At 43.7% G+C, this 27,663-nt stretch overlaps 1 protein-coding gene across 10 annotated transcripts in view; it reads left to right on the plus strand.

Moving 5' to 3' along the window:
- Nucleotides 1–27,360, plus strand: part of LOC110505479 (pleckstrin homology domain-containing family G member 3) — a 46,976-nt gene extending 19,616 nt beyond the window's left edge. For 8 of the 10 annotated variants that reach the window (XM_021584724.2, XM_021584723.2, XM_036962362.1 and 5 more), the window contains 17 exons: nt 9,043–9,545; nt 12,749–12,849; nt 15,134–15,203; nt 15,316–15,362; nt 15,481–15,631; nt 15,893–16,024; nt 16,750–16,932; nt 17,037–17,129; nt 17,221–17,307; nt 17,420–17,453; nt 17,699–17,821; nt 17,991–18,023; nt 18,769–18,779; nt 19,205–19,546; nt 20,473–20,583; nt 23,980–25,474; nt 25,587–27,360. In XM_021584724.2, coding sequence (XP_021440399.2) covers nt 9,043–9,545; nt 12,749–12,849; nt 15,134–15,203; nt 15,316–15,362; nt 15,481–15,631; nt 15,893–16,024; nt 16,750–16,932; nt 17,037–17,129; nt 17,221–17,307; nt 17,420–17,453; nt 17,699–17,821; nt 17,991–18,023; nt 18,769–18,779; nt 19,205–19,546; nt 20,473–20,583; nt 23,980–25,474; nt 25,587–26,410 — 4,340 coding nt within the window. In that variant the 3' untranslated portion in view covers nt 26,411–27,360. The remainder of the gene's footprint in view (nt 1–9,042; nt 9,546–12,748; nt 12,850–15,133; nt 15,204–15,315; nt 15,363–15,480; nt 15,632–15,892; nt 16,025–16,749; nt 16,933–17,036; nt 17,130–17,220; nt 17,308–17,419; nt 17,454–17,698; nt 17,822–17,990; nt 18,024–18,768; nt 18,780–19,204; nt 19,547–20,472; nt 20,584–23,979; nt 25,475–25,586) is intronic. The other 2 variants (XM_036962364.1, XM_036962365.1) reach the window with 2 other exon arrangements.
- The last annotated feature ends 303 nt before the right edge of the window (nt 27,361–27,663 follow it).

The raw sequence follows: 27,663 nt of genomic DNA on the forward strand, positions 1-27,663 counted from the left end.
ACGACAATAGCCACCCTCGAAGCAGCGTTACCCATGCAGAGGAAGGGAAACAACCACTCCAAGGCTCAGAGCGAGTGACATTTGAAACGCTATTAGCGCGCGCCAACTAGCTAGCCATTTCACTTCGGTTACACCAGCCTCATCTCGGAAGTTGATAGGCTTGACGTCATAAACAGCGCAATGCTTGACGCACAACGAAGAGGTGCTGGCAAAACGCACGAAAGTGCTGTTTGAATTAATGTTTACTCGCCTGCTTCTGCCTACCACCGCTCAGTCTTGTATGCTCAGTCAGATTATATGCAATGCAGGACACGCTAGATAATATCTAGTAATATCATCAACCATGTGTAGTTAACTAGTAATATTTTTTTACAAGGTAGGTTTAATGCTAGCTAGCAACTTACCTTGGCTTACTGCATTCGCGTAACAGGCAGTCTCCTTGTGGAGTGCAACGAGAGAGAGGCAGGTCATTATTGCGTTGGACTATTTAACTGTGAGGTTGCAAGATTGGATCCCCCGTGCTGACAAGGTGAAAATCTGTCGTTTAAGGCCGGTCCAGATGTCTGTGGACGTTGAAATCCAGGCCAGGGCGGACTGACCACATTTCAATTACTTTTCAACATCCATGGATATACGGTGTCGGTCGGCGCTCAGTGGAAGAGGATTCTGGCTAGAGTAAATGGAAAGGGAGGGGGCTCATGGGTAGGTGTCAGTAAGAGCCAGGAAATGTGACATTAATTGGAAAGAGGGAGGGCTTGTCCATACTTTACACACTCTTGCTTTGACCACCAGATGACAAAGTGAAAGAAAATGGTTCTCAGCTGAACATAACAGTATACCAGTGGAAGGGAGGACAGTAGCAGGTGACCCAACTGTGGTTTGTGACTATGATTTCCCATTGTAGCCAATTGAAATACAGAAATTGTTCGATTTTTCAGTAATTCTGTTACTGAATTTCACATTTTAATCCCTTAATAATTCCTAAACAAAATTGATATCAGTAAAAACAAGAACTAATCAGTAGTCCTATCTTTGTGTTACTTCTGTGAATTTTCAATGTCCTCCCTCCTAATGAGGGAGAGAAATTAGAAAATATCTTCGATATGTGTGTTTTTGGTAACAGAATTTCAAAGCAATGTTTGTTAAACCAACAGAAGGCAGCAACAAATCTCAACTAAATATGTGTTGATATAAGTTGGTAAGGGTCTTTACTTCAATATTGTGTTTTGATGTATTTCTAATGCCTTTAAAGACTTTTTCTGGTAGATGGTTTCTAAGACCCCTTTTCCATCTGTTTGAAGAAATCAAAGCCTTTGTCTGATTTTCTTTGGATGGAACAGGGTTGAGAGGTGAACAAAAATATGAATATAATATGTAAGTATGACCGGGCGGCGCACATTTGGCTCAGCGTTGTCCGGGACGGTTTGGCAGGCCAGGATTTCCTGGTCCCATCGCGCTCTAGCGACTCCTTGTGGTAGGCCGGACATCTGCAAGCTGACCCCGGTCATCAGTTAGACTGTTTCCCCCTACACATTGGTGCGGCTGGCTTCCAGGTTAAGCGAGCAGTGTGTCAAGAAGAAGTGCGTGTTTTGGAGGATGCGTGGCTCTCGACCGTCGCCTCTCCCGAGTCCCATCGCTGAAACTCCCCTATGGACAAGAACACAACTACCAATTGGGGAGAAGTACGGGTAAAAGTACAACAAATATATATATATATATAACTCTGCATGAGGCAAATGGTCACACCAGATACTGACTGGTTTTCTGATCCATGCCAATACCTTTTTTTTTTAAAGGTATCTGTGACCAACAAATGCATGTCTGTATTCCCAGTCATGAAAAATCCATAGATTTGGTCCTAATGAATTTATTTCAATTGACTGATTTCCTTATGAACTGTAACTCAGTAAAATTATTGAAATTGTTGCATGTTGCGTTTTCTATTTTTGTTCAGTGTGTATATTCCTTAATTAAAAAAATATATATATATAGATTAACCTTTCATTTGACACCCAATTTAACAGGCTCCTATGAACTTCACATGTTGGTGCTCATGGGTCCTCTTTTTAGATGGAAATGACCCTTACCAAGCCTTTGACTGAGCTAAAGCATGAGGGTGTGGGAGTCTGCGCTGCCATCTCTTGGACTGAATAATATTGTGGATATAAAGTAGTCTACTACAGTGGGGCAAAAAAGTATTTAGTCAGCCACCAATTGTGCAAGTTCTCCCACTTAAAAAGATGAGAGGCCTGTAATTTTCATCGTAGGTACACTTCAACTATGACAGACAAAATGAGTGAAAACAATCCTGAAAATCACATTGTAGGATTTAATGAATTTATTTGCAAATTGTGGAAAACAAGTATTTGGTCACCTACAAACAAGCAGGATTTCTGGCTCTCACAGACCTGTAACTTCTTTAAGAGGCTCCTCTGTCCTCCACTCTTTACCTGTATTAATGGCACCTGTTTGAACTTGTTATCAGTATAAAAGACACCTGTCCACAACCTCAAACAGTCACACTCCAAACTCCACTATGGCGAAGACCAAAGAGCTGTCAAAGGACACCAGAAACACAATTGTAGACCTGCACCAGGATGGGAAGACTGAATCTGCAATAGGTAAGCAGCTTGGTTTGAAGAAATCAACTGTGGGAGCAATTCTTAGGAAATGGAAAACATACAAGACCATTGATAATCTCCCTCGATCTGGGGCTCCACGCAAGATCTCACCCCGTGGGGTCAAAATTATCACAAGAACGGTGAGCAAAAATCCCAGAACCACACGGGGGGGACCTAGTGAATGACCTGCAGAGAGCTGGGACCAAAGTAACAAAGCCTACCATCAGTAACACACTACGCCGCCAGGGACTCAAATCCTGCAGTGCCAGACGTGTCCCCCTGCTTAAGCCAGTACGTGTCCAGGCCCGTCTGAAGTTTGCTAGAGAGCATTTGGATGATCCAGAAGAAGATTGGGAGAATGTCATATGGTCAGATGAAACCAAAATATAACTTTTTGGTAAACTCAACTCGTCGTGTTTGGAGGACAAAGAATGCTGAGTTGCATCCAAAGAACACCATACCTACTGTGAAGCATGGGGGTGGAAACATCATGCTTTGGGGCTGTTTTTCTGCCAAGGGACCAGGACGACTGATCTAAAGGAAAGAATGAATGGGGCCATGTATCGTGAGATTTTGAGTGAAAACCTCCTTCCATCAGCAAGGGCATTGAAGATGAAACGTGGCTGGGTCTTTCAGCATGACAATGATCCCAAACACACCGCCCAGGCAACGAAGGAGTGGCTTCGTAAGAAGCATTTCAAGGTCCTGGAGTGGCCTAGCCAGTCTCCAGATCTCAACCCCATATAAAATCTTTGGAGGGAGTTGAAAGTCCGTGTTGCCCAGCAACAGCCCCAAAACATCACTGCTCTAGAGGAGATCTGCATGGAGGAATGGGCCAAAATACCAGCAACAGTGTGAAAACCTTGTGAAGACTTGCAGAAAACGTTTGACCTCTGTTATATACCCTTTGTTGTCAATGACAGAGTATTGAAAAACTTTTGTTATTGGCCAAATACTTATTTTACACCATAATTTGCAAATAAATTCATTAAAAATGAATTATTTTCTGGATTTTTTTTATAATTTTGTCTGTCATAGTTGAAGTGTACCTATGATGAAAATTACAGGCCTCATCTTTTTAAGTGGGAGAACTTGCACAATTGGTGGCTGACTAAATACTTTTTTGCCCTTCTGTATGTATGCTATGCCTATAGACGTCTTTAAAAGCCGTAACCTGCAGACCATCCAACTGAGAACAGGCCGCAGGGAGGTCAACACATGTAAATCTTCTTGCAAATCAGCCTCCAAATATTTACACGAAGCTTTGAATACTCCATGTGAAAGTATCTCTGTGTGTGTATATGAAGTCTCAATGGTGAAGATGAAAAATCAGCTGTTGCTTTGTCATGGCGTGTTGGTTGTCCTGTGATGGATGTGCACACTGTACATTTTCTAAATATCTCCTGCATCAAAAGCTGCAGAGGAACACTTAACAGTTCCCCCTCATGAGTGAGGAAATGAGTGGTTCGTTCTGACACTCTCAGAGAAGAATGTACACTTCTGTCTGTAGATGTTATGTTTTGAATACCTCAGCTCAGTAACCTACAGTTCTGTGTTCTGTCAGGACCACATGCATCATAAACTAGACTCAGGGCATCTTCCCCCACACTTCTCCCCTTCTGAGTATTAACAGGTCCCAGAGCAGTTATTTACCTGCAGCTATTGGCTCAGCCAGGGCCTGTAAATGGGCTGTTCAAGGATCCCCAGCTGACTCTGTATCTCAAGAGACTTGTTGCTATAATATGCTAAAGTATTACTGGAACTAAATTAGGTTTCTCATTGTAAACACTTTTTTATGAGGGATGACATCTGGTCACCACCTGTATTCAGATGAAGTCAAATCAGTGTGTGTGTGTGTTCAGAATTGTGAGGTATCTCATCTGAACATCTGTAGGGCCGTGTTTACTGACATATTCGTTTTGTTTCTCTGTTAGTGAAGGGACAGGTGTTGGTGAATGGCAGTGTGGGGGTGGAATCACAGTTGTATCACCCAGTGTGGGAGTTTATTGGTCATGGCAGCGCGGTGTGCAGGCAGGCCTGTGCCAGGAAAGATATGTTGATCCTCTGGGATCAGTATTAAATGTTTGCAGATGCTGGAGAGACTCTGAGGCACCAGGATAGACCAGACACTGCCTTTTTAAGTTCTGAGCGGGAGTCTGATACATTATACATACTGTATTGACACTATGTGAGGATTTCAACTTAATATAGGTATGTGAGATGAATGCCTATGGCCAAGTCATTAGCAGTCTTTCTTTTTTGCTATTTTGTCAGTCATGGTTTATGCCTGTGATGTACTAGAGATGGAGGTCATCACTGTCCTCTCTGGTAATCCTGCATCTGACTTCCTTATCCACAGAGGCCCAATGGAAACACTGCCCTGCATCACAATAGGTTTGCTAATTTAGCTCTAACCTTATTTCCAGACCCACATGTTTACCAGGGATTTTAATTTGCATTCCTTAGCATTGCCTGCTACAATGAAGCCACTCCGCGTGTGGTTGATGGAATCGTACGGAGGAGCTCAAACCAATGGAGTGTGGGATCAGGCAAATATCAACTACCTTATATCTTCAGTGGGTACTCTGAGCAGGGAAAGAGAAGATTGGTGGTACTAGGGCAGTTACCGCCACACCGGCATAGACATGACCATAGTCAATTTCCACGTGACTGTTTAGTCAATGTAACTAAGCTTCTCTAAGCTCTGATTCTGCTGATGGTCATTAGTAGCCTACCAAACTTGCCAACTGTCTGGTACTAGGCACTATGTTGTTTCTCTAATCACTCTAATGACATCAATGCAGATCGATCAAAAATCTAACACTTCATGAGAGCTCATTTTGCGCAACATTTCTATAGGCTACGCCTGCGTCAGAAAACGGAGTGATGGAGGCCATTAAAAAGAGGATCCCATCAGATTTCTTTAGGATAGGCTAACTATATTTATTTCTCAACTTTCTTAATATTTAAGCACATTGCTTATCTTTACAACAGGAGTATAGCCTACCTGGCTGGCATTAAAATGAACCACATGAAAAGCGTCCTCCATTTGCTGTTTAAGTGCATAGATGACATGTATATTTTTGCCCCTGGTGCATGATAATGCTTCATTCTAAATTAAAACTAATTTCACGTGTGTGTGTGTGTGTGTGTGTGTGTGTGTGTATGTAAAGACAAGATTAAATCAAGAATAGTCTGATGGGTGACAATGATGGGTGACAATATTAGCCTATCGCTTGTGAATGATGCCCAGGTTGTGTGCAGTAAGGCAGACAGCTCATACCTTTTTTAATTTTTTAAAAATTACTTTAACAAATCATAGTCCCACACCTCATGTGGCCTGGCCAATATGTTTTGATAAGGTTTGTATCACAACTAAAGTGGCCAAATAACTTCTTCAAATGAAGCACATTAATCTACTTTACAACCGGTAAAGAGCCTAACTGGCATACATAGGTGGATGCATGATTTTCACTTTTGGGGAAGATCATTTTCACCATAAAAATTCACCTTTTTATAATAAAGCATTACATGCATAATCACATTTGTGGTAACTTTTGAGAATGGTGTTTTCCCGCTAAATGATTGCATTTTGGAACATTCGCCCTTATAGCCTACTGCCGTGTACGCATTGCTGCGCTTATAATGTGAAGAAATGGCCTAATAGTTTATCAAAATTAAGCTAAATGTTCTGATCTGTTTGCATCAGCCTCATTGCTTTAAAAAAAAAATAATAATAATAATAATAATAATTCAAATGGATGCGAGTGGTATTAATTTGGGATCTATCGCATCCCACAACTGTCCCAGAGTATGTTTTGGAGTATTTATTTCTCGCACAGGTCGGGAAAGAAACAAAGCAGAGCTCATGCCTTTCATGCGTCTTTTTTCAAATCATCATTAGTTGTGTCATGCAGCCTTAGAATGTATTAAAAATCTGAACATTAGCCCAACATTTGTATCACTACTGAAGTTGCATAAATAGGTCTAAATTAAGCATAAAGGAGGACCTTTTTTTAACCACTCTACACAGAATAGCCACATGTGCGCACTCCCTCAAATTGTTTGGAGAAAATATCCTTTCTATTTTTATTCAGCTATTTCAATTGTATTCTTCATACTATAAAATAATGCCACTATAAAATGCCATTCTAAGCAAATCTTATCTGCTTAATGAACTAGTGTAGCCCATAGCCAGGTCAGGACCTAACATAAGGACAACTCAGTGAAAGCAATTCTGTTCTTCTGAAGTAGACTACATTTACTTCATATCATTTAGACCTGTCTAAAATAAATAATGGATTTATTGTGAAGGTGTAGGCTATATAACATGGCTTTATTAGACTTTTTAAAATGTAGATGTTCCAAAGGTCTGCATCAGTGGCATGTAGGCTGTGTGGAATCCAGGAGATGCTAAATATGTTTGTTAAGTAATGGTCAATTACCGTCAGACCGGCAGTTATTGTACTTGACAATCACCGGTTGACAATTTCATGACTGCCACAGCCCTAGGTGGTACAGTTTACTGTTGCTGGCTTTCTCTCTTATCCCTGGTCCCGGTACTAATGCCCTAGACCTTCCACATCTCTTACATTGTTTTTATTATTTTATGGCTCATCTTACTGCCATGGCTTTTCATGATGTTGATGAGCCTAATGTTGAGTCACCATTATTTAATAATTCTGTAAAGAAACATACTGTGTAAAGATTGAATTAGCCTAGGACAGGTCATATAATTTGCGCTCCACTTGTAGAACTGAGTGGCTTGGAGACTCGTTAGGGTTTGTTATTAGACCTGGAGATGTTTTGACTGTCATTACTCCTCCAGTCATGACAGTCTGGGCATTGACGTCAGCACAGAGGCGATAGGGAGGGAGGCCTTGGCGGCTGGCTCTTAGAGCAGGCGAGGTAGTAATTTTCCCAGCCCAAAGTAAATGGGGAAAGGAGGAGCTTCTGTCTGAGTAGATACTACAACAGAAACTCCTAGTGGTCTGAGTTCAACAGCCTACTGTACTATTACTCCCTGTAAGTAGTACTATTTCATGGTTTTGTAACTACTCTAAACAGCTTTTATGAAGTGGTCAACCCTTGTTTGCATGCTCACCCCTTCTTTCTCTGAGACTTGGCATGCTTGAGTCTGGTGTTGTAGACGAGCCCTGTGGTAGATTGTAGAGGCTGGCGTGTAGCACAAAATGACTGCACCAGCATTCTAGGCCTGATGAGCTCACCCCTGATTCATGGAAACTTGAGGATGCCAGGAGGAGGAAGGCATGTGGCTTGTGTAGAAACCTGTGTGTTTGCTCTTCACTCACTTCTACAGTGACAGTGTGATTCACCAGAGTTCACTGGCAACATCCAGCTGACTGTCTATATATAACCTATGTAGAGGGGGAGAGACTTGTTTTGTTTCCTGTATATGTTGATTCCACAAATTTGACTTATGACCTCAAAGAGCTCTTTCATCTCCAATACTTTCTAATAATCATTTTTTTCTACATTTATTATACCTCAAAGGTGAAATGTTCAAGTATATCACTTTTGTGATACCATCCTTACTATGTAGAAAGACCCTCCCTCAGTTCTGAAGTCATTTGGGTCATTGGTAACAGATCACATCTCCAGTCAAATGGCCTGCTGCCCGCAGTGCCTAGTGACAGATCCATGTTATAAGATGTGGGATGTCTGCTAATGAAGCATATTTTATGACTGCCTTATCGATTTCATAAAGGATTTGTTAACACAGTTGACTCCATGAAGTAAGTCTGTATTAACGCCATCTCTCTGTCCTCACTTGGCAATATCCCTGGCCCAATCACTGCTGTGACCAATAAGGGGTTTGTTCTCCAGATGGCTCCGTTTATTGGTTTCAAGTTCAGTGGCAAGAATATCATAGTTTTAAATGGTGCAAAATACATTTTGACCTTTTTACCTTCCAAATACTTTCTGAAATAAACCACTGTGACTTGATGTATTTGGGAAAAGTTTGTGGGGAATATTCCCAATCCGGACCGGAAGGATGTGAAACTGAATATGAATTCAATTTTTCTTGATTTGAGAAGTAGCTCCATAAACAAGACTCTGGTTCCCACTCCCCTATTTTCTCCCGCTCTGTTTTTTTCTAAGCCACTACCAGTCAGGGAGGGTGGAGGAAATGGCTGGGTTTTCCAGAGAATGTGGAGTGCTGTAACTGGGGCAAGTCAGTAATGATTTGAGAAATCCCCTTCACAGTAAAGCACTCCTCCTCAGGCTGGAAGGCTGGACACTGGGTTCATAATGTCATGGATCCTTAATCACTCATCGGAGTACAGTATTTGATTCAATGGATCTAAAATTTATTGGAAGGTCCTGATAACAATCTTGTTGATCTATTTTCTGCCCATGAACCCTGCATGTTAACTCACCTTTCTCTCTTCTCTATCAGAATCTCCTCGGTTGTACTCTGCCGTCTCCGTCAGTGATTGTCATGAGCGACCAGACGGCTACAGCCAGCTGTGTGCTGACCCTTCGGAGGGAGAGGCTAAGCGTCCAGTGAGCCTGGTGTCCACTCTGTCCTCTGGCTCCTCCAGGGACAGCCACAGCCTCTACGGCAGTACCACGGCCCTCCCCTCCTCCACACCACCTCCCCCCAGTAGAGAGGACATTGACCTGGAGCTCAGCCCTGCAAAGGGAGCCAGGGAGCAGCCACAGGCCCAACTGCAGGGCCTCAGCCAGGGGGGGGCCAGAGACCAGTGGCGGAGCCACAGTCAAACCAGGTCCCAGTCCAACACCTCCAACAGGAGAGCTTTTGCACCTCTGACCCCAACCTCACCCTTTGCCACTGAAGCCATGGCGCCCAACCCCAAGCTCAGCTACGTGGACCGTGTGGTCATGGAGATCATTGAGACGGAGCGCATGTATGTCAGGGACCTTCGCAGCATCGTGGAGGTGAGTCGCCTTCAGCGTGCGTCCATTCAGTTCTAGTTAATAGGACTGAGGCTTGACCTGAATCTATGCAATAGTGTTTTCACTATATGATATAGTGTAAGTTAATAGGTATTTCAGAGTGTTTCTCTTGGAATGGTATGTAGCAATGACTTAATGTCTGTACCTCCCTAATATGGAGCTGATTTACTGGAGTTAGCCAGAGACTAAGGAATGGGAGAGCAAATAAGGTTCTCCATTTTCCAAGTGACTGCTTGCCTTGTAGCCACATGTGTCTGCTACCTATAAAATATTCTTGATTGTTTTACCAGGATGTAGTTTGATTTCCTGGTGAAACAGTTCCCTGCGTATTTTGTAACTGCATTTTCAGAGGGGGAAAAAGTACCCAATTGTCATACTAAAAGTAAAGATACCTTAATATAATATTACTGAAGTGAAAGTCACCCAGTAAAATACTACTTGTATTAGTATTAGATACTACTTGTATCTAATACTAACTATCAAAAGTAAATGTAATTGCAAAAATACATTTAAGTATCAAAAGAAAGTGTACATTTTCGAACTGCTTATATTAAGCAAACCAGACGGTACGATTTTCTTGTTTTTTTTTCAAATTTACGGATAGACAGGGGCACACAATAACATGCAGAGATTATTTACAAACAAAGCATTTTTGTTTAGTGAGTAGGGGTGATCTCTTGATAAGTGTGTGAATTGGACCATTTTCCTGTCCTGCTAAGCATTCAAAATGTATGAAGTACATTATTTTCTTTAGGAATATGATGAAGTAAAAGTTGTCAAACATAAAAAGTTAAGTACAGATACCCCCAAAAATTACACTTAAGTAGTACTTTAAAGTATTCTTAAGTGCTTTGCACCACTGCATTTTCATAATCGGACAGAAAATACCATGTAGCCTGTAAAACCAGCGGATTAGGATTCCAAAGTGACTGATACGTTTTTAAACTGATGTATGTAATGCACTCTGTTTTACATTACTGTGAATGCATACAGCTCTGAAACTTGGATCTCGTTATCTTCTCAGGTCTTGAGTTCGAAAGCAAAATCAGGGCTAAGACACAAAGCACCTCTTTCAAGGCAGAACCTCTCCCCTGATGAGCTTGGTCATAGATATTAACGGATGCTTCTAACGTCATCTCCTGGTTGTGGGAAATGGGACAGAGATTTCTTCCACTCCACATTTAAGTAAACTGACCTCTTATCATGGCTGCTGGCTTTGTAGTCTGAAAACAACTGCCAACTGTGCAGATCAGCCTTACCTATTGGCCCCTTCAGGTTGGGGTAATTCTCCTCTTTGGATTAGTACTGACCATAGGGATGGTGGCTTGAGAGCCCTGTAGCGTACAGGTTATAATATCTTAAACACATGACGCAGACTGTGTTACTGGCTCTCTTCACCTTGTCTCTGTGTGGCTGACTGTGCTGCTGGCGCCTGGCCTAGGAGGTGTTGGAGGGTGATATGCTCTGACTGAGCCCTTGCTGCTGCAGCAGTAGCCAGAGTAATCACCCAGTCCTGCTCCTGAAAAACACTCCCACACTGCCTCAGGACTTCCAACTAGCCCTGCCTAGCTGCCTGCTTTATTGCAACCTAAACTAGGATACGGAGCTTTCCGGCCTCTTACAGGCAACAGCCAACAAAAACACAGCCATCACAATGCCAACTGAAGAAACATGGCAGAGTAGCAACTGTTTTTTCCCCCCACATAATGTTGTGGTGGAGGAAACTCTTTGAACAATCCCAAATCTAAATTCAGCATTTCAATGACTTGCTCTGCAGTAGCATCTTGTCGTGCACGTTTCAGTTCCAGGATGTGAAGCTTGGCATTTTGGTGACATATTTGATGCATCTGTTTGTCCTGCTACTGTCGCTTATGATGTCGACACTACACCCGGGAAGCTGTTGGTGTATCTGGCGGAGAGCAGACACTGTCTAGGAACATGCCTCCCCATACCACCTACTGTGTGCCACATCTGGGGAAAGCAGAAACCTTATCTCAGCTCTTAGAACAGCTGTGTGACACAGGTGGAATCGCACCTTCACTTCCACCTCAACAGATATGCTGAGGGTCAAAATCTCTCTGTTTGGAGTACTGCTAGCGTCCATAGTCTTCCTCTCATCAATTCTCACTAGGTCATCTCTATTTCATTACATGTGCCACTTATGACTTCCCAGATGTCACTCTAAATGGCTCTTCCCCTCCCCCTAGGGTGCACTACCCTTTTATGGGTCACCCAACCATACTCACAAGCCTAGACCTAATGTTGTTCTGACAGCAGGCTGTACATATGTTCGCAGGCTGTGTGTGGTCAGTAGGGGGCCTCGGTGTGGCTGGTGTTAGTGGTGCTCAAGACTGGGACTGTGAGACGCCCTGCTGAAAGACAGTCGGCATTGCTGTCACTGGACGGGAATGCTTCCACTATGAAATGGTTTAGTTCAGCGTGTGGTGAGAAGGGATGACTACTTCACACTGCACTGACGGGGCTCGGGTTCTGTGTGCACACGTGTGTTTGCGAATACGAACAGTCGAACACTGTTTGATTTTTCTTCTGTGAGTGCGTGTCTGCTTGCAAGACAGTTGAGTTATGTAGTTGTCTGTATTTGGTGCGTTTCTATAAGGAACACCAGTGTGTTACTGGGTGAGAGGAGAAGCATCAGCCATTCCTAGCATATACTCTGACTAATGTGCCTCTGTTTCAGTTATATTAAAATTGAGTAGTCCTGCCACCAGATGGGAGAGGGGCCATGGGAGGAGAACACTGTGTGCTGGTCTGATGGACTTTTACAGAACTACTGCCAGAGGGTCAAACTACCCTCCAGTAACAAGGAATAAATCCTTAAAAGGACCATTGAAACATTACAACAGAACCACTTGGATTTGAACACATTGATCATGAGTCATACAGTGTTGTTTTAATGGACAGCAGATGGGCATCATCCTATGTGGTCTTTTTTAGCCTGGTCATAAAAAGTGCAAACAGGATGTGCAGTAAATTGAAACATTGAAGCAGAATCCACGACGACCCAACAGCACAGGCACATTTTAAATTTTCTCTATACACAAGCTCCCTCTACTGGAAGTCATTTGAAATTGCAGTTTAGACTGAGAATACACACACAGGATATTTTGGTTTTTCATAGGGAAAATTGAACCTGCAGTATAACCATAGTCTTGTTGTTTATTTAGGATTACCTGGCTCACATCATAGACATGGACAACCTTCCCATTCAACCAGACCAGGTTTCTTCCTTGTTTGGGAATATAGAGGACATCTATTTGTTTAACAGGTAAGCCTCAGACACCTGTCAACGCCCCATGTTCTCCCAAAATGACAAGGCAAATTAACTGTAACTGCATGTATGTCTACACAAAAACAACTTGGTACACGTTTAACACTCATTACACTCAACTTGAAGCATACATTGGGAAGACATTGCCATTTCAGTGGAATGCTGTTTTGACAGAGATGGATTCAAAGGCTTCCTGGCAAGAGCTCTGTTTTATGGCTGTGTTGGAGAGTTTGACCTCCAAAACAGATTTAGACCGATAGAGGAAAATATGGCTAACCAACACCAAACACACAGATTGGCCCAGAACACAGCAGATTGGGATCAGTTACGCATTAGACAAATTACATTATGGCTGTATGTGCCCACTCTGCTGCAGATGCTATCAGGACCACCACCCACTCTGTGCACCCGATAGACAACATATGTTGTTGTTCGGATGATCCTATCATGTCAGCATATGCTCACTAAGCCTCATGCCAAAAGAGAAGAGCCACAAACATCCCTATGCTCTGTCAGGTTCCTCCCCACATGCTCCCCAATCATAGTCTAATGCCATAGAAACCAAATGGTGAAAAAAAGGTTCCGATGCCTTTTCTAATGCAATTTCTACCGGCGTAGACTTCTAAAATAGAGGTTTTGATTAGTGTTTGTTGTTTCATCTACAGCAAGGGGAGTTTCATATACGTCCCCCTGACTCCTACAGAATCAATACACAATGTGTTTACAGACCTTTAGAAAGTAAATGAAGTGTGTCTGTTAGAATGGATTATTAGGATGTTGTCTGATCGAGACACTGCACACTATGCATCATCTCGGCTAAACGCTGTGACTGAGTCGTGCCAATTAGCAGGAAGTGCCCAGGGGGAGCAAATTACTGATGCGCAAGAGGCAAGCGTACTTCTACAGCACTGGTTTGAAAACATGTGCAACACTGATGCACTCTCCCAAGGTGATTTGAGGACAGATTCATTCAAGCAGAAACTGTACGAACCTCTGCATAGACATGGAATGGCATTCTGTTATCTGTATTGTATTGGAGACTGACGGTCTCATGCAGACAGTTCATTGTCATACACAGGGTTTTAAGACGGTCCTAGACTCGTCATTCAGTTTAGAGATGTGTGTGACTAACTAGTGACTGTCTCTGGGTCATGTTGTGATTTAAAGTTCCCACTACAGTACTTCTCTGACACACTGCACCTGTTTCCGGGTCAGGTCACCACACTACTCTGCTTGTACCCCTGAAACAGACCATCTTCCCCTGCCACTAGAAGCCACATAATGGCTTGATGAAAGAGTATCTTGGAACATTTTTAATGAACATGATCTTTAGGCAAAAATAATCCTCAAACAAAAAAGCACAAAGACATTTCATTGTACTCTGAGCATATTGACACATTGGTATGTGTTTCCTTTATTATTTGGTTCAGCCCATGCAGCTGAATGATGTTAGAATTTCTTTGATTGGGCATGTGTGTGGCCAGTGACCACGTAGAACACATTTTTGTGGTGATGTTGTGTGGGTTTTGTACTCCTTTTATGTTTTGCAGTGGTGACCCCTCTCTCCTTGTGTCCACTCTGGTGTGGGAAACCTGACTCTCTGGGGTCTATGGACAGAATGAGGTTAACCAGAACAAACCCATTCAGCCATGCATATTCTATTCAGTTGGGTATCGCCACAGGCAAAACATAAACACGTTACCAGACATAGTACCTGAATGTACAGGTAACTGCCGAAATAGGGGAAACACCAACATAAATTGTCTTAATAGGGTGTTGGCCAGAGCAGCTTCAGTGCACATAGGCATAGATTCTACAAGTGTCTGGAACTCTATTGGAGGGATGCGACACCATTCTTCCAGGAGAAATTCCATTATTTGGTGTTCTGTTGACGGTGGTGGAAAACGGGGTCTCAGGCGCCGCTCCAGAATCTCCCGTAAATGTTCAATTGGGTTGAGATCTGGTGACTGAGACTGCCATGGCATATGGTTTACCTCGTTTGCAGGCTCATCAAATCATTCAGTGACCACTCGTGCCATGTGGATGGAGGCATTATCATCCTAGGGGCTACCATGATGGGTTGTTAATTGTTTAACTCAGAAACTACACCTGTGTGGAGCAGCTACTTTCAATATACTTTGTTTCCTTCATTTATTGTTTCCAATATTTTGGCCGTTATCTGTAGTTTACACTGAATTCCTCCTCTTGCTGTCTCTGACAAGACCTCAGATGTCTGTATAGTTGATACTGTGCATGTCTGTATGTCGGTCTTCCTCCACAGTGAGCTGCTGCAGTCTCTGGACATGTGTGAAAATGACCCTGTGGCTGTGGCCAGATGCTTTGTAGATAAGGTAAGTGGAGGCCACTCACAAACATACTGACTTGAACCTATCATCAGGAAGCTGGACAAGCTAGTGTTATTGATCTGATTTTGGGGTCTTCCTCCATTTTGTTATTTTATAGAGTGATGATTTTGAGATCTACACGCAGTACTGCACAAACTATCCCAAGTAAGTAGAAGGAATAATTGATGGTTTTCTGGAACCTTTGGGTTCCAGAAAATGGACATGTTTAAATAAAAATGATAGTCATTTGTACGATCCATTGGCTTGTTGTTTTTTTTCCTAGCTCTGTGGGTGCACTGACAGACTGCATGAGGAGTAAGACCCTGGCCGAGTTCTTCAGCGATCGCCAGGCCTCTCTCAAGCGTTCTCTCCCCCTGGGCTCCTACCTGCTCAAACCTGTCCAGAGGATCCTCAAATACCACCTGCTTCTGCAGGTACACTGGTCCTCACTACCTACTACCTTTACTACGGGTAGAGATGGCCCAAGAAAACTATATAGAATTGTCCTTGTGCAATTGCAGGTTGATTGTGGGGTCCTTTTGACAGGAGGGCAAAAAAAATTGCATTCAACCTTTAACCTAGCAAGAAGATGGCAAAGCATTGTATTGCATATTACAACAACACAATCAACCCCACTCCAGAGGTCTTGACTCTTCATGCTGTGGTTGTTTGCTCTCTCTTTCTCTCGCTGAAAGGACATCGCCAAGCACTTTGACCCTGATGAGGAGGGCTACGAGGTGGTGCAGGAGGCCATCGATACCATGACCGGGGTGGCCTGGTACATCAATGACATGAAGAGGAAACACGAGCACTCTGTCAGGCTGCAGGTCAGTATGGCTACTCAGGGTGGGGTGAAGGGAATTTGACCCACCCCTTTCCACTATTATGATATACTGTACCTGCATCATTGTGTAGTGCAGCAATGACATCTAATTGAGGTCATTTTCTGGTGGCTATGTTTCTCTAGGTTTTTATATCAGATAATGAAGTGTATGCTGTTTCACTGTGTTGCTAGAGTTCTTGTTTATAAGCCATTATGTTTGTCACCCAGCCTCCTAAACTGTTCCAGGTTGCTGTCCCACAGTAACTCCCTGGCTGAGTTTAATGTACTCTGTGTATGGAGAGAGGACATTCACATTTTGAGTTCATTGCAAAGTATTTGTTGTTCCAATAAAGCAATAAACCTCTAACTTCCACCACCAGTCTAAATACTAAATCTTTAAAAAGAAATTGGTCTTGTAGGGACCCAATAAATCAAATATTTTTTTAAACTCCTAAACACCAGGCCCAACCACCAGGTTCTACAGGGTCACCTTGTCTGCTGCGTTTGGGTTTTGTTTTAATTCCTGCTTTTAATTGGATGGCTAGTTTGCTGCCCATGGTTTCCCTTGCCTAACTGTGTTTTGTAATGTTACAACAAAAAAACTGTTCTCTACGCGGACTTTGCACCCCTTGTGCATGCTTTCATGTACATTTTTGCCAGTGTAGTGTACCCAACCAGTGTTTAGGAGACCTAGATACACTCATATATGAGCGGTGTGTGTGTGTGCAGGAGATCCAGTCTCTCCTGATCAACTGGAAGGGCCCTGACCTCACTACATTTGGAGAGCTGGTCCTGGAGGGAACTTTCCAGGTACAACGTGCCAAGAATACCAGGATGCTGTTCCTCTTCGACAAGATGCTCCTCATCACCAAGAAGAGAGGAGAGCACTACGTCTACAAGACCCACATCTCGGTACGGAGCAGGCACAGTCGACCAGTCTAACCCGAATGGCATGGGCTTTCTTTGTCAGGTTGGTTTAACGTTTGTGTAATGTTTCTGTATGTGTTTGGTTTCAGTGCTCAACTCTGATGCTGCTTGACAGTGCCAAGGACCCCCTGCACTTCAGTGTGATCCACTTCAAGCATCCCAAGCAGCCTCACACTGTGCAGGTAAGTTTGGCTCTACCACTACATCATATGCCTGTCCTGTCTTGTAATAGTTCTCCAAGAGCTCACTATGATTGACAAGTGTCTGTTTCAGGCCAAGACTGTAGAGGAGAAGCGCCTCTGGGCTCATCATATCAAGAGGCTGATTCTAGAGAACCACCACACCATCGTCCCACAGAAGGTAAACCTAACAGCAGGGAATCAAATCCACTTCCTTCAAGTATCCTACAGTCTTGCGCCATCCATTAACATCAACTTATTGCTAATGCTTTCTTTTGATTTCTGTCTTATAGGCAAAAGAGGCCATCCTGGAAAATGATTCTCTCAGTGAGTATTCCAGATAAATGAATACAGTTGCTATTAATATAAGGTAAAGGCACTAACCATATCTCTGGCTGCGGCTGTTACCAAAGCAACATAAAATGCCGTCATTGAGTGCAAGAACATCAATTCATTTACTGGAAATATATTAGCTTCTTTGTAAACCTTTGGAACAATTATTAACTGTTGTGTCCCCTGTAGATGAGTAGAGAATGATTGCTTTGACTGGCTTGGTAGTGAGTGAGTAGTAGTGATGCTGTGTGCAGACCCAGGATCAGGGAGGTACCGTTACAGCCCAGAGAGGCTGAAGAACGCTGTATCCTGCCAGGCTGAAGACTTCCCTGCAGAAGGACGGCACGGACGCAGGAGATCAGGTAAGATAGTTCCCCTCCCCCTGCACATACTAAAGCAATGTTTTTGTTTTATGAAAACAACACTAAAGCCATCTCATCAGTCTCGATTAGTTACTTACGATTTTGAGATTACAGTATATTTGCCACAAATATCTTCACTATGCTTCGACCATATCTTTTTTTTCTTTAGAACCAGCGAAACAGATTGTGAGGACAACCAAAGGTATTAAAGGCAACAATTGTTATTCATAATAATTATCTTAAACAGCCTGTTAGAGGTCTTTGTTGTTCATTATCATGATGAGACTTGAACGTTAAATGAACATGGAGACCAGACAGACAGACAGCTGCTCATTACACTGGAGCCACTGCTGCTATGATTCAGGTTCTCTGTCGCTCGTACCAAGTCTGTGTGTTCACCCCATACTTTCATTCTGCCCTAGATGACCCCTGGACAGCCAGATCAAAAGGCCAGCCACTCCACTCCACTCTCTCACCCCCACACACCCCTCTGCCCTAGCTCACACATAATGATGTAAATTATGGGCCATATTACTGAAAGGCTTTGTCATGCTCAAGCTCTTTTCAATAGTCAAATTCAGTCCTGGCTTTAGATCTGTTGCTCGGGCTGCTCTCATGCATTTTAATTATCCAGTAATGAAAGGACTAAACTAAGTACCTCTGTCTTGTCTCTTTGGAGTCTTTACGCCCTCTCAAATCAATTTAGCTACAAACCTAATGAAGTTATTTTCTTGTTCTTTATCCTCCTCGGTCAGAGAGGACTGTCCTTGTGAATTGCATCATTTCTGAGTCTCTGAAATGAGGCATTTCTCATTCAGTTTATCCAATTAACTTGCTCAGATATTATTACAGTATGTTATATAAATGGAGTTTGTTGTATTGGCAATATTGTTGACGTTCTCCTTTTAAAATTTGTCTCCTCTTCATTATCTACTCCTGACTTGCAGCCATTCTGAAGGTAAGCTTCCCAATGATGAAAGTACAATTTTCCCTGACATGTTTTTTTTCTCCTCTGTGCAGAAAGAGAAATCAGTTGACTCTGTTCAATGTGTCTAGTGAGATAATGTTGTTTGACCCTGACTTAGCAGGGTCAAACTATTTCCATTCAGAGAGAAATTAGCCAAAAGAGAGGAACTGCTACTCTAAGCCCTATTGGGCTAAACTGTGGTAGTTGAAGGTTTCTGTCTCAGGGTTTTCAGTGATGTAATGTGTTCACAGCGTGGAATGGACAGCATGCTGACTTGGACACATTGTGCCTTCATATCTCACACTATACTAGAGCAGTCACAGTGATGCCATAATTTTCAAAACATTGCATTCAAAACACAACACGTCTATGCTGGCCTCGCAGTAACAACTCAACTCTGTGACTTCACGCTACAGCATGCGGACAGTGAAGGTGCTCTGCTGGGGGACAGGCGTTCCCTGCAACCCTCTGCTAGTGTCAGTATGCTGGGCTCCAGTCTAGGCAAGCCCAAGGCTGAGAGGCCTAGTGTACAGGAGGACCAAGAGGAGCTATGTCCCAGTGATGGTGAGGACCCTAGGCCAGGGTCCCCGCCCCTCCAGGGGGGCACTGAGCAGCAGGAGGCGGAGAAGGAGGAGATGAACATGGATGATATTCTGATGGAGGACGACCAGGTAGCCGACTTTGCCAGCTCTATGCTGGCAGCCATCTCCTGCTGGCACTATAGGGCCAGGGCTTTGCTTTCCGCTCGGTTCACAACGGTGAGGCTCACTGCCACCAATGGGTTTCATATTTCCTCTGCCATTTCATTGGCTTGCCAATCAACATTCTCCCTTTCTCTGTTTACCTCGACCTTGATGTAATTCACTAACACCCAGCTACCATTTGCCATACTCATGGAATGCTTCTGGTTTTCAAACTCACACAATAATAACAGCATGGACTTAACCTTCCAGGAATGGTAACAACAATCAGTAGCATGAAAATCTGGTCACTGGTGATCAGATTTATGATGAATCACGTCTTCATTTAATGTTGTGGAAAGGTGATGGTATTATGTACTTTATAAATATAGATTTTCTGTGTTCCAGTCATTAAAAGGCTTTGTATGTTCTGAATTTGAGGGGGGGTTAAGTGAAGGATTAACATGCATACTACCATGCTTTTCTCTTATGTTGCGGGGAGTTAGACCCAAAATCAACATTGTAGAAATGACTAATTTAGAGGTTAGCAATTAGCCTTCTGCGTAGTTGGCGGTTGCATTTGCATTGAGTCAATGGATCCACAGAGCTGATGTATGACTTCAAAGGTGAATTTGCCTGTCAAATCGGGGAGTCAGGATAATGGGTGCTTTGGTCTTTGGCAATCACATTAGTTAAAAGGTTTCTCTTTTGATTTTTTCCGAAACCACAGAGGAGGTTTTTAAAGGTTAATTGCTCTAATGGGATTAAAATGGCCTGAACTTTGAATATCTCTAATATGAATGTCAGCTGTCTATATAATGTATGTACTGTCACACAGGTGCTTTACAACCCAATGCTCATCAGTATTGTGACTGTCTGGAACCAGAGTATATAGCAATGTGATACTCCAATGTATGGTTTTTGGCCATGGTACCCCTGTGTAAGGCACGGTGTTCAACCTAAATGTGCTGCAGTCCCCTTCATATTGTGTTCTGCTGTCCCAGGATGAGGAACACTGTGAGGTTGTAGATGAGAAGAGACCAATGAGGGTGAGGATGGATACATCAGCCCAGGAGATCAGTGAAATGGCTACAGTGGAGGCCTTCACTGACCAGGTATGGAGAGTTTGGACTGGCTGGGTCAAAGTTGAGGTGGTCTCTGCACCCAGAACCAAATCAGTCACGAGAGACTAAGCTTCAAGAGATTCTTCTGAACAGATTAATGTTTTTGGTTCTTCTATATCTCTCAGGCAATGCTTTCAGAAAATGATTTAATATTTTGAGGGGGATGGGAATTTTGAAAATATCCAGCAACGAAGACTGGTAGTTGGCCCAAAAGATGAGCACTGTTCCATTCAGATAAGTCCTCTTGGCATCTTAATAGACTACAACCAGTGGGCATAGCTGCGGGAAGTAGGGGTGCTGAGGGTGCTGCAGGACCCACTGAATGTAGTGCACTGGTGAGCCATTCGATCTAACAGATCCAGGGAATGCATGATATTTTGTATGTGCAACCTGTCAAAATAGGATAAAGATTGATCTGAATACTGTTTGGCTCTTTAGAGATTCATGTGCCGACCATCTTCGTGCATAGGCCTACTGGCATATTGTTCACCACCTGGGGAAGTGGAAACTCAAAACACTTGGTTATCTAGCAATAAGATCATATCTAGCTATGTAGGCTAATCGATTAACCTATCAGTAAATGTAGGCCATTGCCCTACGAAACCTTTCCAGTGCTAGGTCAAGGCTACTTGATGTAGGCCTATTCAAGCAAATGGCACGCTCCGCTCCACAGGCGCATCAAAACCATACTACATAGACTAGCCTACTCCGATTGTAAAGTGGTGCCATTGAATTAAATTGTATACTCAGAAAGCTGTGACTCCTCCTCCTCTCTATAACTAGAACAACAGTAATGTAGCACAATTACATTTTGAGCAACAGTCAGATGCTTGTGCTTAGACTGTATCTCTCCCTCTTTGCGCACAGTGGTGAGATGGGGTGGTTCGCTCACACCAGCTGACAGCTAAGGAAACGGGGACAGGCAGATACTGTCATAGCAGGAATCAATATAATGCATATGCTTTTACTGTTGAGCAAAGTTTGGTTTTAGAACCAAAAATTGCAGGTACATTGTGTCGCAAAATCACTGACTATTAGGACCCTAAATAAAATGCTTCGGTAAGAAGGCAGTGTCGGTAATTTTTGGTTTATCATCCCAGCTCTAGGGGGTTGTGTATTTATGTCCTGTAAATGAGAACGTCCCCTCCTTCATGCTGTTGCCGCCTGTCATCTCTCACGGTGAGAAATGCAACATTTTGATATTGGGGAATATTTTTGATAGAACCTGCGTCTCCTGGGTGCTCTGCGGGACGGCTGGTTCCAAGCCGAGTGTGACAAGTTATTTTCATCCCTCCCTTATCTCCTTCTCGCAGCTCCCTGCTGCATTCCACTACACACACACACACACACACACACACACACACACACACACACACACCATCACAGCCAGACGGCGGTTGGAAATGAGTCTGTTATAACTGCACATGAGTGAAATTGGTGTCTTCAACATTTTTGAAATTGCTTGTTCAGCAGGGGTGTATGGCATGGCCCGTGGCAATTGTATCTGAGGAATTAGTTGTAAAGCTAAAAATGGAATCAAAATGTCCCACTATCCATTATACTGTCCTTTCCTTTTACATAATATTAGACGATATGTGCTACTATCAGAAGTCGTGCCTGCTGTAACAGATTAGCCTGATCATTTAACTCTGTTCATTTGTCAAATGTCAGATAATGACTTCGGATTTTAACATCAGCACCCGATGGCTTATCATATACAGTGCCTTGCGAAAGTATTCGGCCCCCTTGAACTTTGCGACCTTTTGCCACATTTCAGGCTTCAAACATAAAGATATAAAACTGTATTTTTTTTGTGAAGAATCATCAACAAGTGGGACACAATCATGAAGTGGAACGACATTTATTGGATATTTCAAACTTTCTTAACAAATCAAAAACGGAAAAATTGGGCGTGCAAAATTATTCAGCCCCCTTAAGTTAATACTTTGTAGTGCCACCTTTTGCTGCGATTACAGCTGTAAGTCGCTTGGGGTAGGTCTCTATCAGTTTTGCACATCGAGAGACTGACATTTTTTCCCATTCCTTCTTGCAAAACAGCTCGAGCTCAGTGAGGTTGGATGGAGAGCATTTGTGAACAGCAGTTTTCAGTTCTTTCCACAGATTCTCGATTGGATTCAGGTCTGGACTTTGACTTGGCCATGCTAACACCTGGATATGTTTATTTTTGAACCATTCCATTGTAGATTTTGCTTTATGTTTTGGATCATTGTCTTGTTGGAAGACAAATCTCCGTCCCAGTCTCAGGTCTTTTGCAGACTCCATCAGGTTTTCTTCCAGAATGGTCCTGTATTTGGCTCCATCCATCTTCCCATCAATTTTAACCATCTTCCCTGTCCCTGCTGAAGAAAAGCAAGCCCAAACCATGATGCTGCCACCACCATGTTTGACAGTGGGGATGGTGTGTTCAGCTGTGTTGCTTTTACGCCAAACATAACGTTTTGCATTGTTGCCAAAAAGTTCAATTTTGGTTTCATCTGACCAGAGCACCTTCTTCCACATGTTTGGTGTGTCTCCCAGGTGGCTTGTGGCAAACTTTAAACAACACTTTTTATGGATATCTTTAAGAAATGGCTTTCTTCTTGCCACTCTTCCATAAAGGCCAGATTTGTGCAATATACGACTGATTGTTGTCCTATGGACAGAGTCTCCCACCTCAGCTGTAGATCTCTGCAGTTCACCCAGAGTGATCATGGGCCTCTTGGCTGCATCTCTGATCAGTCTTCTCCTTGTATGAGCTGAAAGTTTAGAGGGACGGCCAGGTCTTGGTAGATTTGCAGTGGTCTGATACTCCCATTTCAATATTATCGCTTGCACAGTGCTCCTTGGGATGTTTAAAGCTTGGGAAATCTTTTTGTATCCAAATCCGGCTTTAAACTTCTTCACAACAGTATCTCGGACCTGCCTGGTGTGTTCCTTGTTCTTCATGATGCTCTCTGCGCTTTTAACGGACCTCTGAGACTATCACAGTGCAGGTGCATTTATACAGAGACTTGATTACACACAGGTGGATTGTATTTATTATCATTAGTCATTTAGGTCAACATTGGATCATTCAGAGATCCTCACTGAACTTCTGGAGAGAGTTTGCTGCACTGAAAGTAAAGGGGCTGAATAATTTTGCACGCCCAATTTTTCAGTTTTTGATTTGTTAAAGTTTGAAATATCCAATAAATGTCGTTCCACTTCATGATTGTGTCCCACTTGTTGTTGATTCTTCACAAAAAAATACAGTTTTATATCTTTGTTTGAAGCCTGAAATGTGGCAAAAGGTCGCAAAGTTCAAGGGGGCCGAATACTTTCACAAGGCACTGTACATATTGCCTTAACCATCCTGATGTTAATGTAGACTCTGTCCTCCTTATCCAGGTGTATGTGAAGGAGGTGCTTCCTCAAAGCAGTGCTCCTAAGGTAGTGGTGATGGAAAAGAGTGACGAGAACACACCCCTATACACAGAGCCTGATGCCTTGCCCACCCTGCTTCCCAGACAGCTTGAGACATCTCAGACACCGGAGCTTGAGAAGAGGAAAGAGGAAAGGTACAAAGAAGGAGAAGAGAAGGAGAGTGACTGCTCTGCCCACCAACAGGATGAGATGAACTCATCAGCGACCAATGGAGAGTGTTCAGAGTTGGAGGATGGGGCGGTGCAGACTGAGCCCAGCAGCATTCTAACTGTCTCTGTGTTGGACCAGGCCAGTGTAATTGCTGAGCATTTTGTCAGCAGCCTGTCCCGGAGAGGCAGCCTGGTGGTCTCAGAGGAGCTGCGTTCCCTGGGCTGCCCCTCACCTCAGCCGGGCAGCAGGAGCAGCAGCAACCCCTGTCTGAGCACCATGCTCCAGGAGAAGGCCCAGACCCTGGTCAACTCCACCCCAGAACCCCCACTGCTCCTGGAGGCCAACACCTCAACGTCTGACCCTAGACCAGACCACCTCATGGAGGTGGAGCGCCAGTTCACTCTCTCCAAGCAAGACCGGATACTCATCCACAAGATCAGGAGGTACTATGAACATGCTGAGCACCAGGACGCCAGCTTCAGTATCACACGCAGGGAGAGCCTGTCCTATATCCCTGCAGGCCTGGTCAGACACCTGAGCCGGCAGCTTAACGGCAAACCCCAGGACCAGGCGGTTCCAGGGCACCGGAGGAGCTCCCCGAACATCCGGCCCACCTTTTGGTCAGCTTTCGACCTTCCTGGCATAGAAAAGGAGCAGAGGACTAATAATACCCCTGTGCTGGAGCCACAGAGAGCTGCAGACCCAAAGCCCAGGTCCCAGAGTGTCAATGATGCTCCTCTTGGAGATGAGGAAGAGTTCTTCAGACCCTCCTCGGACATGGTCCAAGTGTGGCAAGCGATAGATGTCAATGGGACCCTTGAGGAACCCAAGGGTTCCAGTAGTACAGAGGAAATTTTCCATCCCAGATCACATCTATCCCGGAAGGGGGGAACCAGCAGAGATAGCCCTGAAGCTGAGTACATCGAGCCCATGAGGATCCTGGAGGAGTCAGACATGGGCAGTGTCTCAAAGGAATCCCCAGTCCCATTGCCTGTCATAATCACCCCAGACCCCTTCTCAGGGCATGAGTCCTGCCAGAATAATATTCCCAAGTCCTGGGAGAGAGGCAGGGTCAGTAGCGCTCCCGTCCCCAGGATAATCAGTCTGTGTTCAGAGGTAGATGAGGACCTGATCCTGCAGGACATGGAGAAGATGAAGAACAAGGTGTTCCAGCTGGCCCGCCAGTACAGCCAGCGCATCAAGAACAGTAGGCCTGTGGTGAGGCAGAGGAACAGGGAAGTTGAGAAACACCTTGCCCCCAAGAACCTGCCAGCTGTCTATGAGGAGAAGGTCCAAAAGAGAGACTGGGGTAAGCTTTGTTTTTTTGTTTTTTTTGCTGATCAGTTATGATTTGATGTGATGCTCTAATCTGTAAAACTGAAATTATAAAACTGCTCTGCCCTGTCTTTCTGTGTATGCAGGTAGAGCTAACCTGATGCTGTCACTCAACTCCTATGAGCAAGTGGTTGTGCATGAGCTGAGGACCCCAAGCCCAGCCCCAAGCCTCAGTTCTGGGGCCAGCTCACGGGTCACGTCCCCTTGCCCCAACGGTCCTCCGAGCCCAGTGCAGACAGAGATTTTCCACTGGCCACATGTCCAGGAGCTGCGCTCTAAATACACTGACCCCAGGCTGGACCCGGGTTCCTCCCATGCCTCACCTGTAAGCCGTAGCTACTCCGTCCCAGAGAGGATGGAGAGTTGCACTGAGGGGTGCAGCACCTCATGGAGCACCGCTGGCTATTCATCCAGCTGCAACGGCTCCACAGAAATGAACAGTGCCCTAACAGACTCCCTTGAGACTATGTCATCCATGGCCCACCGGGGTGTGGGCTCTGTGGGGAAGGCTAAGCCCCAGCCCCCGCTGTGCAGGTGGAACTCTTTGGATCACATGCTGGGAACACTGCCTCTACATGAACTGCAAAACCTCCAGGTGCCCACGAGGAGCTGTTGCGTGGCTGGTCAGACCACCCTGCCCAACGAGAACAAGGTAATTATAGTGGAGAGGGTTCCTGGCGCAAGGCCTGTGGAGACTGGAGGGAAGGAGAGAGTAGAGGAGGAAGGCGCTAAAGGAAAGGGCCAACTCAAAATCTTGAAAAGCCTCGACTACCAGTACTGTGCCAAAGCGTCTCCACTGACTTCAGGCAAAAATACTGAGGGTAGTCTGGTAAAAAACTTACGGGTGAAATTCCAGAACTTGGGTTCAACACATGAACACTTGAAAACTGTAAAGACCATGCCTATTTGATTGCATTCTGTAAATCATCAAACAAGCCTTCTCTTACCTAAAACATGAAATTGACATTGATGCATATGAAAATTGTCATTTAGCCAGTAACTAGTGCTACTGTTTTATGATTTCCATTTGGTGAAATAATTTTCTACTTCCTTTTTGTTGGTCTTTTCTCACATCAGTTACTGGTATGAAATGTGGTTATGTAACCTCTGGTGTTATTGGGGATATTGAGCTATTAAGAGCACCCCATGGGAAATTGTGACTTTGTAAAATGTGTAAATACTTGTAAATTTCTCTGGTTCTTACACCACCATGTAATGTGTATATGTAAAGAGAATGAGTATGTTTATATGGAAAATGGTTTTGTTTCATGTTTGAGGGAAAAGAATGTCAGCGTACTGGAGCGTAAATCTGTCCAGACTACCTTTTTTTTTTTTTTTTTTTTTTTCTGTATCACTTAATCTTTTCCCCCACAATGCAATGGTCACCCTCCATTTGTGATTCAATTGCGAGGGTCATAAGCAAGGAAATGGTGAAAAGAGGATTCGGGAAATGAACAATTAATATATAAAGGGGAGTAAACCTGGAAGGCTGTGCCACCATCTAAGTGATTACTGCAGATTTACAATCAAGACGGCGCCATTAGGACTTGCTCATCCCTATTTGACCTTTGACCAAAGTGTTTTTCCCTTAGTTTTGTCATAATGGGAGAGAGATGGTCTGTGCTGTCAACTATTCAGCCCATTGTGCCACATTTGGCACCATCCTTGTTTTCATACATCACTGGAACTGTGTTTCTGATTATTATATATTTCCTTTCTTGTTATTTATAAAATGATCCTCGTCTTCATACAAATATTGACCAATACAGTCGTAGACTTTTCCATTCCAGAAACTAAACAGAATAATTTAATGCTTGAAATGACATATTCTCAATAAAATCAGATAATAAATGTACCTAATTATTTGTGGTTTCTTTGTCAGTAGGAAAAATGATCTAATATGAAAAATGAAGGCATTTTTTTTTCAGTTGATTTGTCACTTACAGGAAGTCTATATTTTGACATAACTGTCGCAGAGCTGTAATGGGAGTTTGAATCTTAGCTTCCTGGGCATTAGAGGAGACACGCCATACTCATCGTAGACATCTTTAACAGATACCGTGGCAGATGGAAACCTGGTTTGTCTGAGGTCCCATTAGGCTGTGTCTAAGCGTGATGCTTCTATATACACCTGCATTTACACTGAACGAAAATATAAATGCA

Source organism: Oncorhynchus mykiss, chromosome 25 (assembly GCF_013265735.2).
Source record: "Oncorhynchus mykiss isolate Arlee chromosome 25, USDA_OmykA_1.1, whole genome shotgun sequence".
Taxonomy (NCBI): domain Eukaryota; kingdom Metazoa; phylum Chordata; class Actinopteri; order Salmoniformes; family Salmonidae; genus Oncorhynchus; species Oncorhynchus mykiss.